The sequence below is a fragment of the Dipodomys ordii genome, unplaced genomic scaffold (genome assembly GCF_000151885.1).
Source record: "Dipodomys ordii isolate 6190 unplaced genomic scaffold, Dord_2.0 Scaffold15, whole genome shotgun sequence".
In the NCBI taxonomy this organism is placed as follows: Eukaryota; Metazoa; Chordata; class Mammalia; order Rodentia; family Heteromyidae; genus Dipodomys; species Dipodomys ordii.
The window spans coordinates 15,619,250-15,632,284 of record NW_012267231.1 but is presented as its reverse complement, the minus strand read 5'-3'; the positions used below and the strand labels follow the sequence as shown (position 1 = coordinate 15,632,284).

At 57.3% G+C, this 13,035-nt stretch overlaps 1 protein-coding gene across 1 annotated transcript; it reads left to right on the top strand.

Moving 5' to 3' along the window:
• The first annotated feature begins 738 nt into the window (after positions 1-738).
• Sema7a (semaphorin 7A, GPI membrane anchor (John Milton Hagen blood group)) lies at positions 739-11,848 on the top strand. The gene is made up of 13 exons (XM_013012187.1): positions 739-882; positions 1,533-1,574; positions 2,301-2,393; positions 2,574-2,658; positions 2,864-2,974; positions 4,100-4,239; positions 4,566-4,750; positions 6,036-6,144; positions 6,232-6,430; positions 9,228-9,355; positions 9,977-10,131; positions 10,235-10,296; positions 11,279-11,848. The coding sequence occupies exons 4-13, from the start codon at positions 2,604-2,606 to the stop codon at positions 11,638-11,640; spliced, it is 1,506 nt and encodes a 501-aa protein (XP_012867641.1). The 5' UTR covers positions 739-882; positions 1,533-1,574; positions 2,301-2,393; positions 2,574-2,603; the 3' UTR covers positions 11,641-11,848.
• The last annotated feature ends 1,187 nt before the right edge of the window (positions 11,849-13,035 follow it).

The window sequence follows — 13,035 nt, the reverse complement described above, 5'->3', positions numbered from 1 at the left end:
GCAGCTTTTCTCTGTCTGGGCTTCGGGCACGTCCTGTGTGGGTGTCCCAAGTCCTGGCTTGTTGCTCTAGAGTTTACTGCAGCTGGAAAAACACTGGTCAGACCCAATTCCGGAGGTGGGAAGCCGCTGGGGGTGGCTGATTGCTGAGGGCACAGCCCCAGGCTAGCCCAGCCCCGGCATTTACCCCGGCAATCAGGACAACCGCAACAATGTCACGCCGGAGATGAGACAGTGCGTTCTCCAGGGAGGTGGTGGCTGCGAGAGTTTCTTTTTTTGGGGACAAACATTTGTGTCCTGGTCAGCCCTTCTATGGAAAAACTCAGGCTGTGTGCTGTGCTTCAGACTCTCCCGGAAGGGAAAAGCTGGGCTTTCAGCCTCCGTGGCACCTCAGTGGGCAAAGCTAGAATAGGGTTGGGGTGTGCCGGAGTCTGGCTTGGGAGGTGCTGTCCCAAGCCCCTGATTCAGGGGGACCCCCTCCTCACCGCCTTCCACACGTGCTTCCACCCCATGACTGTGCTTTCCCAACGGGAAATCGGGGCCAGAGGATTTCTATCCCACAGATCTAGCCCCGATCTTGTACCCATGGCAGGGCTGGGGCAAGCCTACAGGGCAGCTTAAAGGAGGAGAACTTGGGGTTCTGCACTAATTCCTGGGAACTTAAGGCTTTTAAATCGGGGGGGGGTGCTCAGGGCCCAACCTCAACGTTGCTTTCTCCCTGTTACCTCTTCCCGCCATGCAGGGCAGGATCGGGTGGATTTTGGCCAGGCTGAGCCCCACACGGTGCTTTTCCACGAACCCGGCAGCACCTCCGTGTGGGTGGGTGGGCGCAGCAAGATCTACCTCTTCGACTTTCCCGAGGGCAAGAACGCCTCCGTGCACACAGTGAGCCTGCCCCTTCCCCTCCCCCCTTCCCTTCCCGGCTTCCCCTCTGACCCTCACCCCCACCCTGAACTGGACCCTGACCTCCACAGCCCACATATGGTTCCCAAATGTAGTTCAGATTAGGGCATGCAGCCAAACAATGGGCTAGGGAAATTGAGGGCTGCTATACCTGACCAGGTGGGGGAAGGCAAATTGGGGAGGGGGGAGTGGGAGATGCTGAGCTTCCTGGCCTGTGTGTTTTTTTTCTTCTTTTTGTCAGTCATGGGGCTGGAACTCAAGGCCTGGGCGCTGCTCCTGAGTTCTTTTGCTCAAGGCTAGCGCTCTACTCCTTGGAGCTACAGCTCCACTTCCGGTTTTCTAGTGGTTCCTTGGAGATAAGAGTCTCACAGATTTTCCTGCCTGAGCTGGCTTTGAACCTCGAGCCTCAGATCTCAGCCTCCTGAGTAGCTGGGATGGCAGGCGGTGCCTGGCTCCTGGTCTTCTGACACAGCCGGGCCCAGTACCACACTGGACGGCCTATGGGATGATGGGAAATCTCCTTGTCCCTTTGAGTCTCATGCAGGGGTGGCCTGAGGCGGCATGGACAGCATTTAGGGGCGTCTTGCCGCCCCCTAGAAGAGCAGATTCATGTTCCTCTCCCTTTCCCCCAGGTGAACATTGGCTCCACCAAGGGGTCTTGCCAGGACAAGCGGGTGAGTATGGGCGCAGCATTGGCAGGGTCAGTATCCCTTGGGACGAGAGGAGAATCTGAAGGAGGAGGAAGAGTCTGCCCTGAGTCCCCACACTGATAGGAAAGGTTTTTGTTTCTTTTTGTTTTGTTTTGTGTTGGTCCTGAGGCTTGAACTCAGAGCCTGGAACTTTCTGTTGGCTTTTTTTTTTTTTTTTTCATCATTGTGGGGCTTGAACTCTGGGCCTGGGCGCTGTCCCTCGGCTCTTCAACTTAAGGCGAGCGCTCTACCACTTGAGCCACAGCGCCACTTCCGGTTTTCTGGCGGTTAATTGGAGATAAGAGTCTCTCAGACTTTCCTGCCCGGGCTGGCTTTAAATGGATCTCAGCCTCCTGAGTAGCTAGGATTATAGGCGTAAGCCACCAGCACTTGGCTTTCTCTTGGCTTTTATCCTCAAGGCTGCATAGCCCTCTATTACTTGAGCCACAGTTCCACCTGCAGTTCCCCCCCACCCCCACCCCCAGGGGTTAGTTTGTTCTCCAATGAGTCTCTTAGGTGTATCTGCAGGGGCTGGCTTCCAACGTCAATCCTCAGATCTCAGCCTCCTGGATAGCTAGGATTACAGGTGTGAGCCACCAGTGCCTGGCTTGTTCAGCCCTTCTGAAGTCTTCTTTTCTGAGTTAGAGGGTCTTGGGTCCCTCTTCACCCCAACCCCCCCCATCTCCTTGTTCACCCTCTTTCTCTATGCAGGACTGCGAGAACTACATCACACTCATAGAAAGGCGGAGTGAGGGTCTGCTGATTTGTGGCACCAATGCGCGGCGCCCTAGTTGCTGGAACCTGGTGAGCAAGATAACTCCCTCTGCACCCCACCCCGGTCCCCTCTGCACCCCAGAGAAGCCACTGCCTTCCTGGGTGCAGGGATCCCCCCTGGGTGGGCCTCATCCTGGGCAGAATGTCCCAGAAGACACTAGTCCTCCTGGCGGGCAGAGTCCGGGAGATCACAAGGCCATTGTCCCCCAGGTGAATGGTTCTGTGATTGCGCTTGGGGAGATGAGAGGTTACGCCCCGTTCAGCCCAGAGGAAAACTCCTTGGTCCTGTTTGAAGGTAGGGTGACCCTGGGAGGGAGCTGCTGCCCCCTCCTAAAGGGTGGGCAGGGGAGGGGTTGGGCGGAGCCCTGTCCAGAGGCCACGCCCAGGTTGGGTGGAGTCATCGTGGGACATGCCCACTTGTGGGTGGAGCTGTTCTAAGGCCACGCCCAGGCCTGGGAGGAGCCCTGTCCTGAGGCCACGCCCCCTCATCACCCCCCCAGGGGACGAGGTCTACTCCACCATTCGGAAGCAGGAGTACAATGGGAAGATACCCCGATTCCGCCGAATCCGTGGCGAGAGCGAACTGTACACCAGCGACACAGTCATGCAGAGTGAGTCGGAGCCCTGGGCTGGGCTGAATCTGGAGGGGAGCTTTGGGGGGGGCATGGTTTGTGTTTGGGGGTTTTTGTGTGTGTGTTGGTCGTGGGGCTTGAACTCTGGGCCTGGGTGCTGTCCCTGAGCTCTTCAGCTTAAGGCCAGCGCTCTACCACTTGAGCCATAGCGCCACTTCCGCTTTTTGAGTGGTTCATTGGAGGTAAAGAGTCTCGTGGACTTTCCTGCCCTGGCTGGCTTTGAACTGTGATCCTCAGGTCTCAGCCTTCTGAATAGCTAGAATTACAGGCATGAGCCACCAGCAGCTAGTTGGCAGATGTGTTTTGAATTGTTCAGGAAAGCCAGAAGCCAGGCCTAAGCTGAGGGGTTTGGGTTAGAAGAGCAGAGACGCTGTTGAGATAAACATATGCTGAGAGGCTGGTGGCTCACACCTATAATCCCAGCTAGTCAGGAGGCTGAGCTCTGAGGATCATGCTTCCAAGACAGCCAGGGCAGGAAAGTCTGAGACTTATCTCCAATGAAACACACACGCACACACATACACACACACACACACACACACACACACACACACACACGCATGCACACAGAGCCAGAAGTGGAGCTGTAGCTCTAGTGGTAGAAGCAGCTCAGGGACCGGCCCAGGCCCTGAGTTCAAGCCCCCCCCCCCCCCCCCCCCCACACAAATAAAAGGCATGGAGACAGGGTGGCTTCTCCCAGAGTGAGGACCCAGAGCCCAGGTTCAACTCTCTGCTGAGCTCACGTGTGGACAGCCTACTCCTCTGTTCATTAAGACTCTGCCAATTAGTCACAAAGTGACATAAGCGTCCCTAGGGACATTGCCCTTCTCCCCCTTTCTCCCTCCCCCAAGTCCCCAGGCATGAAGTCATTGCTCCTGGGCCCATGATGTCACCGTAAGACGGTGCACACAGGTGTGGGCGGGGCCACAGAGTTTCCCTGTCCTTTGGGTGCTGGACCTGGTGTCCCCAGTCTGACTCTTAAGTCTCAGCTGCCCTGGGCTTGTGTTAGGTGAATGGTGGGTGGGGTGCAGGAGGGAGTAGGGGGGGATGGGTCCCCCCGGTCATTATAACCACTCTTTAACCCCCACCTGCCCCTCCCTGCAGACCCCCAGTTCATCAAGGCCACGGTGGTGCACCAAGACCAGGCTTACGACGACAAGATCTACTACTTCTTCCGAGAGGACAACCCGGACAAGAACCCTGAGGCTCCTCTCAACGTGTCGCGCGTGGCTCAGTTGTGCAGGGTGAGCGGCCAGGCCACGGGTGGCCGCCCGTACACAACAGAAGCAAAGTTAGCCTGGGCTGGTGGCACACGCCTGTCATCCCAGCCACTCAGGAGGCTGAGGTCGGAGGATCAGGGTTCTTAACACATTGATCCACCATGAGCCTGGATCAGCCAGGCCCATGCCTCTTCCTCAGCCCCCTCCCCGTCCTTCCAGCCCATCTTCCTATGGGCCATAGGCCAGCACGCCTAGCAGCAGGTGTACCCCAAGCATGCGCAGTAGCCCCAAGCATGCACTGGAGCCCCAGGCAGGTGCTTAGGGGCCTTCTCTGCTCTCGGCCTTTCTAGGGGGACCAGGGAGGTGAGAGCTCCCTGTCGGTGTCCAAATGGAACACGTTCCTGAAAGCCATGCTGGTGTGTAGCGACGCCGCCACCAACAAGAACTTCAACCGGCTGCAGGACGTCTTCTTGCTCCCTGACCCCAGTGGCCAGTGGAGAAACACCCGGGTCTATGGCGTCTTCTCCAACCCCTGGTGAGCCCCTCCCCACCCGCTCAGCCTGCCCCTGCTGACCAAGGCCCAGGCCGTGCGTGCATGCGTGCGTGCGTGCGTGCGTGTGTGTGGTGTCAGTGCCATGGGTTTTGTTTGATCAGTATTTCTATTGTCTTTTTGCTGGTTCCCTGGAGAGAAGACTCTCATGGACTTGGAGCCTCAATCTCAGATCTCATCTTCCTGGGTAGCTGGGATGACAGGCATGCTCCCCCACACACACACCTCAGCCCCACAGCTGTGATATGTATTCAGTTGTATTCAGGAGTCAATCCGTGGGGTGTGATCATCAGGACCGCTGTGTGTCCTGCCTTGCGTGTGCTCAGAGCCAGAGCTGGGCCCGGGGAATGGCCCCCCAGGACTCTTCGGGGTGCGATGACACCTGCTCAGGCGCTGAGCCTGCTCCCTAATTCACACCCCTTAATCACTTTCATTGATTGAAAACAAGGCAGGCAAGAAAACCAAAAAAGTCCTAGGTGTGGTGGGGGAACGAAGGTCTCGTTCTGGCCCCTGTGTGGGTGGGGCGGCCTCTGGGGGGGGGGAAGGGGGTGAGCATCAGGGCTCCTGGGATATCCGTACCCCCATCCACACTGGGTTGGGTAGAACAGGTGTCCTGGGAGCTGGGCAATGCCATCTCAGAACCGAAGGTCTTAGTTTTAGCCCAAGAGATACTAGGTTGAACTTCCCTCCTACTCTTCCCTCTCTTTCCTCCTGTCTGTCCTTCCCTCCCCCCTATTTATTCATTTATTTCTTTGCTCAGTTATTCATTTTTTTTTTTGGGTCCGGTCGTGGGGCCTGAACTCTGGGCCTGGGCGCTGTCCCTCAGCTCTTCAGCTCAAGGCTAGCGCTCTACCACTTGAGCCAGAGTGCCACTTCTGGCTTTTTTCTTTTTGCTTATGTGGTGCTGAGGAATCGAACCCAGGGCCTCAGGCATGCAAGGCAAGCACTCTACCACTGAGCCACCTTCCCAGCCCCATCAGTTATTCATTTTTGTGTGCAGACCTTGGGGCTTAAACGCAGGGCCTGGCACTGTCCTTGAGTTTCTTTCTGCCTGGGCTGGCTTCAAACCGCAATCCTCAGATCTCAGCCTCCTGACTAGCTGGGATGGCAGGCGTGAGCCACCCGGCCCCCCGGCTTCCCTCCCTCATTTCCATGTATCCCAGGCCCCTGGGGCTGGGCCGTGGATAGTCTCGGCTCACCGGCTCAGGGGCCTGGGCTGGCCTGTGCCCCCCCCTGTCCCCCAGTGACGGCGGTCCCCATGCCCCTGCAGGAACTACTCGGCCGTGTGCGTGTATTCCCTCGGCGACATCGACCGGGTTTTCCGCACGTCCTCACTCAAGGGCTACCACGCGGGCCTTCCTAACCCTCGACCTGGCAAGGTGAGCCGGGGCTCAGGCCCCACCCAGCCCCACCTGCACCCCAGCTCCCAGGCACCCCCACTGATCTGAGCCTCTTTTCCTTCCCAGTGCCTCCCAGACCAGCATCCTATCCCTACCGAGACCTTCCAGGTGGCCGACAGCCACCCCGAGGTGGCTCAGAGGGTGGAGCCCATGGGACCCCTAAAGACGCCATTGTTCCACTCTAAGTACCATTACCAGAAAGTGGTCGTCCACCGCATGCAAGCCAGCCACGGGGAGACCTTCCGCGTGCTTTACCTAACCACAGGTGAGGCTGCCCTCGGGCCTTCTGGCTTCTTAGTGAAGATGCTTACGACCAGTAGAAAGGATGAGCGGTGGAAAGGATCATGGAGGTAGCATTTGCTTGGGCTGTGTGTGTGGCTGTGGTTGATGAAGCAGGCCTGGAGGGTTTCCTGGAGGAGGTGGGGCAGAGGGAAATGGGAAAGACCTGTAGGATAGGAGGAGAGCCTGACGTGGGATTTGAGGCAGAAGCAGAGTGAGTGAGCCAAAGCCTGGTGCGGTTTTGGGCTCAATGTCGGATTTAGGGAAGAAGGTAGTGAAGACAGATCTGGAAAGCCAGGTGCAAGGGCCTGGCCTTCTGGCCTTCAGGCCTTCTGGAAGGATCTTCCAAGTAGAATGAGGACCCTGGAACTTCTGCCTGAATTTGGGATTGTGTTGGTGGATTCATATGTGTGTGTGTGTGTGTGTGTGTGTGTATACGTGTATATGTCCACTGTCCCTGAGGTTTTTATTTTGCTCAAGGCTGGTGCTGTACCCCTTGAGACATACTTCTACTTCTAGCTTTTTGCTGATTACTTGGATAAAAGAGTCCTGTTGACTTTACCGCCTGGGCTGACTTCAAATCACGATCCTCAGATCTCAGCCTCCTGAGTAGCTAGGATGACAGGCGTGAGCCACTGGCGCCCAGTAAGAGGAAAGCCTTTAGAGTCAATTTGAGCAGAGGATTTAGTGCAGCAGAAGAGAGGAGCTCTGGATGGCGCCCCCCCCTCACCCCCCCGGGTACCCTCTGCACAGCCACTAGACAGAGAGAAGCCTCAGAGCTGGGTAGAGCCAGCTGGGTGCCCAGGCATAGGCCTTCTTGAAGACTGGAAAGGGCCTTACACCTCTGATACCTGAGCACCCCAGGCCTCGGCCCTGGATTGTTTCTTTACCTCCCAAGTTGCCTGGCCCAGGCCTGTGGTGGCCTGAGTGTAAGCCCAGGCCCTAAGACCATCGTGTGGCTCCCAGAATCCTCTAGGAGAGGGATTTCCCGTAGGGCATTGGGAAGCAGGGGAGGACAGGATCCCACGGGGCCGGGCTCAGGGCAGCAGCCCCCCCAGGAAAAGCCATGGGGCTCAGGGCCAGGGCTCCCATGCGGTCCCTTCCTGCACGCTCAAGGATTAGGGAAAGTGTCTCTGTCCTCCTTGAGGCCCACGGAGAGGAATCATGTTGGAGCCTGCAGCATTTGGAAATAGTGAGGCCACATTACATAAAATGATATAAAATAAAATTCTCTGCAGTCTTCCATCCGGAACGGAGGCTCTGGAGACTGGGAAGTTCTCTGGGAGGGGAAGGATAATGTCCCCAGGCTGATTGGAAGGAGGTGCAGGCAATATGTGCATGCACATGTGCATGTGTGAACGTGCACACCTCTGCGTGCGCATGCACCCAGGCTGGGGGCTTTGTCAAAGTTCAGGAAGACTCTGCCGGTGGGCATTCTAGAACCTGCTCCAAAGTGGATCATCTGATTGCTTTTTTTAGGGGCCCCAGGTGATGCCCTGGGAAATGGGGAAGAAGAGAGGAAGGGAGGGAGAGAGGGAAGATGCTTCTAGAAACTGGGACAGCAGGTGATATGGGAGTAGGAGAGCTGAGGGTCAGGATCCCCATTAGCCTCGGGCAGGTAGCTCCAAGGAGCACCGTTCTTGCAGGCAGTAGCCCAGTTCTACGACCTTGGGAGCACTTAAATGGAATCTGAAGTTCTTTTCAGCTGTGAGATTCTGTGGAAATTAAAATATCCCCCAAGACTTAAGTGCTGGGGATTGGATCTTAGAACAAAAGGAGGCCATTGTGGAAACACACACACACACTCACACACACACATACACCCCAAACCTATGCGATGCAGACAAAGCCTGCAGCATAGCCAGGAAGCGAGGCCCGTGTCAACAGCTCCGCTGTGACGGATGCACTCGCTTATATAAGGCAGAGCAATGAGGGGAAACGAGGAGAAGGCTGTCTGTGATCCGTCTTCACAACTTCCCCGGAAATGTCCACATTTCTTCCAAAGTAAGCAGTTGACATCATGGGCCTGTGTCCCCAAAGGGGCCAGCAAGCCAGCAGGGGCCAGGTGGAGGAAGTCGAGGGCTGGGGTCCCCTCCCTCCCCGCCCCTCGATCTGTGTTTTGTTGGCATCTTTGCCTTTCACCAGCTGTGTGACCTTGAGAGAATGGCTTGGCTTTGCTGAGCCTCCCTTCCTTAGCTGCGATGTAGGGGAGATACCTGTCCCCCCCAAGAAGGGCTGGGGACGGGTAAATGGGGTCACGGATGGTGTGCCCAGTCTTGGTTTGTCCCGAAGGCTGCAGCCCCAGGCATATTAGGGTTCTTTTCTAGACCAGAAGCTTCTAGATTGCCCTTGGGTTCCGTGCCCTCCTTCCCACTCTACGCCAGTCCTGTGACTTTCTTGCCCTTCCCGCCCCGCATCTACCCCTGCTGGCACAGTCTTGGAAGAGACCAGGCCTGGTTCTGGTATTTTTGGTGTGTTTCGTTTTGTTTTCTTTTGGTTGGCTGTGGGGCTTGAACTCGCAGCCTGGGCGCTGTCCCTGAGCCTCTCCATGCTCAAGGCGAGCGCTCTACCACTTGAGCCACAGCGCCACTTCTGGTTTGTGAGTGGCGAATTGGAGATAAGAGTCTCCTGGGGACTTTCCCGCCCTCGCTGGCTTCGAACCATGATCCTCAGATCTTGGCCTCCTGAGTAGCTAGGATGACAGGCACCTCCTGGTTTGGAGTTGGACTCCCCCTGTGGCTCACCCCCACCCACTGATCCTCTGACCCCCCCCCCACACACAGACAGAGGCACCATCCACAAGGTGGTAGAAGCAGGAGAGCAGGAACACAGACTCGTGTTCAACATCATGGAGATCCAGCCTTTCCGCCGGGCGGCCGCCATTCAAACCATGTCCCTGGATGCTGACAGGGTGAGCTCCCCCTCCCCCCCACCTCCTCCCACAGGGCCTCCCCACCAGCCCCGCCCCGCTGGTCCTGCCTTTTGAACTCAGGGCCTGGATGCTGTCCCTGAGCGTTTTCACTCAAAGCTTTGTTCTACCACTTGAGCCGCAGCTCCATTTCTGGCTTTTGGCTGTTTTGTTAGAGATAAGAGTCTCACGGAAGCCTGGCTGCTGGCTCACACCTGTCATCCTAGCTATTCAGGAGGCTGAGATCGGAGGATCGCAGTTCAAAGCCAGCCCGGGCAAGCAAGTCCGTGAGACTCTCTTATCTCCAATGAACCACCAGAAAACCAGAAGTGGCGCTGTGGCTCAAGTGGTAGAGCGCTTACCTTGAGCTGAAGAGCTCAGGGACAGCGCCCAGGCCCAGAGTTCAAGCCCCACAACTAACCAAAAAAAAAAAAAAAGAGTCTCACAGACTTTTCTTCCCTGGGTTGGCTTCCAACCATGATCCTCACATCTCTGCCTCCTGAGTAACTAACTGGGTGACAGGTGTGAGCCCCGGGGCCTGCTGGGTAGCAAGGCCCTCTGTGGCCTGGGTACTGGGAATCCCGCAGGGCCTGATGCTACGGACTCGCTCTTTCTCCTCGGCAGCGGAAGCTGTTCGTGGGCTCCCAGTGGGAGGTGAGCCAGGTGCCCCTGGACCTGTGTGATGTGTACGGCGGTGGCTGCCATGGCTGCCTCATGTCCAGAGACCCGTACTGCGGCTGGGATCAGGACCGCTGTGTATCCATCTACAGCTCCCACCGGTACCGTGCCCAGGCCCTTTGTGTCCCGGAAAGGGTGGGGGGGGAGTAGGTGGGGGGGAGCTGCCAGGGGGCACATCTTCTGACCATCTGCTTCTACCCCCAGCCCAGTGCTGCAGGCTATTAATCCGGCTGAGCCACACAAAGAATGTCCCAGTCCCAAACCAGGTATCTGCCCTGCCTCTGGGCCTCAGCTTGGGGTGGGGGGGGCGCGATGCTCTCTGATTGTGCTGGATTTGAGGCTGATCTGGCCCCAAACCTGGGGACCCTGGGCAGATGAGGTGGGACCCAGTTCTGCTAAGGGAACCACAGGGTAAGTGTAGGGTGTGTGTGTGTGTGTGTGTGTGTGTGTGTGTGTGTGTGTACACGTACGTGTACCAGTGCCAGGGCTTGAACTCAGGGCCTGGGTGCTGTCCCTTAGCTTTTTTTTTTTTTTTTTTTTTTTGCTCAAGGTTAGGGCTTCACCCCCTGAGCGACAGTTCTACTTTTCCTTATTATTATTATTTTTTTCTGGTTAATTGAACATAAGTCTCCTGGACTGTTCATGCTAAAGGGCTGGGTTTGACCCATGATCATCAGATCTCAGCTGGAATTACAGGCATGAGCTACGGTGCCTGGCCAGTCAGGAGGAGGGAGATGCGAGGAATGACGTTGTAAAACAGGCCCTCCTCTTTATTTAGAAGCCTTGGAACTGGGCGCCGGTGGCTCATGCCTCTAACCTTAGTTACTTAGGGGACTGAGATCTGAGGATCATGGTTCAAAGCCAGCCTAGGCGGGAAAGTGCATGAGACTTCTTACCTCCAGAAAAAAAAAGTCAGAAATGGTGCTGTGGCTCAAGTGGTAGAGTGCTAGCCTTGAGTAAAACAAGGAGCCCAGGGGGCTGGGAAGGTGGCTCCGTGGTAGAGCACTTGCCTTGCATGCATGAGACCCTGGGTTCGATTCCTCAGCACCACACATAGGCAGAAAAACGCCGGAAGTAGTGCTGTGGCTCAAGTGGTAGAGCGCTGGCCTTGAGCTGAAGAGCTGAGGGACAGCGCCCAGGCCCAGAGTTCAGGCCCCACGACCAACAACAGAAAAAAAAAGGAAGCCTTGGTGCCTTGAGCTCCTTTTCAAGTTGCTTTCCCCCACTTCCACTTCCCCACCGCCGCAGACGAAGCTCCACTGCAGAAGGTATCACTGGCCCAGAACTCCCGCTACTACCTGAGCTGCCCCATGGAGTCCCGCCACGCCACCTACTCTTGGCGTCACGAGGAGAGTGTGGAGCAGAGCTGTGAGCCGGGCCACCAGAGCCCCAGCTGCATCCTGTTCATCGAGAACCTCACGGCCCGGCAGTACGGCCACTATCGCTGCGAGGCCCAGGAGGGCTCCTACCTCCGCGAGGCCCAGCACTGGGAGCTGCTGCCCGAGGACCGCGCCCTGGCCGAGCAGCTGATGGGCCGCGCAGGGGTCCTGGCCACCTCTCTCTGGCTGGGGATCCTGCCTACGCTCACTCTGGGCCTGCTCTTCCACTAGGTCTGCAAGAACTGGGCAGAGCCCAGACTCCCACAGCCCACGGAGTGTGGGAGGCGGGGGGGGGGTCCCCCAAACATCTCCTGCTCATAGCCCGCTGGCCCCAGAAGCCACAGGCCCATCCATCAGCTCTTCCACGGAGACTGAATGACCCAGTGGAGGCAAAAGGCCTGGAGCTGTCCAGCCGCGGGCGGCTGTTGGGCCAGGTGGGGTGAGGGCAGGGAGGGGGGGTGTGGGGAGGGTGGGGTGTATCCCAGGAGGCGCTGGGGACATCAGAGATCCAAGACTTTATTTTCTGGAGGCTATTTTCCCCTGAAGTCCTCCCCTTTAACTGAATGCAATGATTCTCCTGGCCCAACCCAGAGTGGGCTGGGGTTTGGGAAAGGCTAGCCGGAGGCCCCCCCCCCCACTGCAGCATATCTAGACTTTGGGGGCTGAGGTTTGAGGCCGCCTTTCCTTTGCCCCCCCCCCGTGGTTTTTTGGGTTCTGGGTGGCTAATAGCTCCCGCCTGGCCTTTGTGCCCAGCTTGGTGCCACCAGACAGCGCCTTGCATGTTTATTGAAGGATGTTTTTGCTTTCCGGATTGAAGGATGGGGGTGGGGTGGGGTGGGGGGGGAGAGAGAAAAAAAGCAAAAAAGAAAACCCACAAAAAAAAAAAAAGCTCTATTTTTACGTTAGGCCTATTTCACGTATAGCTATTTCTTCTGATTGCATCTGTATGAAATACCAAAACTACAGGTGGGGGGGGTAGGGGTGGGGGGAGGAGAGGAAGGGGCTGGGAAGGGTGGGGTGGGGGCGGGTCACAGGCTGGCGTAAAGGGCACGGGTTTGGAGGGTACCAGGGTGAGCAGCCTCTGCCCTGGGAATCCAGTCTGAGGGTGCAAGCTCCCCCTTTCCCCCCCCCCTTAGGGTAGGGGTGAATAGAGGAGGGGTGGGGGGTGGGGGGAAGGGAGACAGGGAAATTAAAGCCCTAAGTTGGGCCGTGGTCATTTCAAGGAAGGAGCCGGGTCCATAGGGGGAGGTCCCAGGACTCTGCCCCTGGCATTGGGGGTTGGGGGGGCAGGGAGGCCCCCCTCCCTTCCCTTCGGGCCCCCCTTCCCCAGGGGCTGTGCTTCCATGCTCCTCGCCTCCCCCCACCCCACCCCCCCTTCAGCTCAGGACATGCCATAACTTAGGCTAAACTGTGAAAACTTCTCGTGGGGTTGGCCTGGGCCCCGCTGTCCAGGGGGCGGCTGGAGGCCCCTCGGTCCCAGGCCTTTGTCCAGCTGTGTCGGGGGCCTCCGCCCCTGCATCTTCTCAATGCACTTTAATAATAATGTCACATATTACTAATAAACAAGCTATTTATTTACCTGTGCCTGCTCTCTGCCTTCCGTGCCAGCTGTCCCGGGGCCGGGCG

Excerpts from the sequence above, each read along its gene's own strand:
- Sema7a (XM_013012187.1), top strand. The coding sequence starts at position 2,604 with ATGAGAGGTTACGCCCCGTTCAGCCCAGAGGAAAACTCCTTGGTCCTG. Across the intron at positions 4,240-4,565 it reads GCGTGGCTCAGTTGTGCAGG|GGGGACCAGGGAGGTGAGAG; the intron begins GTGAGCGGCCAG and ends CGGCCTTTCTAG. Across the intron at positions 10,132-10,234 it reads TCCATCTACAGCTCCCACCG|CCCAGTGCTGCAGGCTATTA; the intron begins GTACCGTGCCCA and ends TTCTACCCCCAG.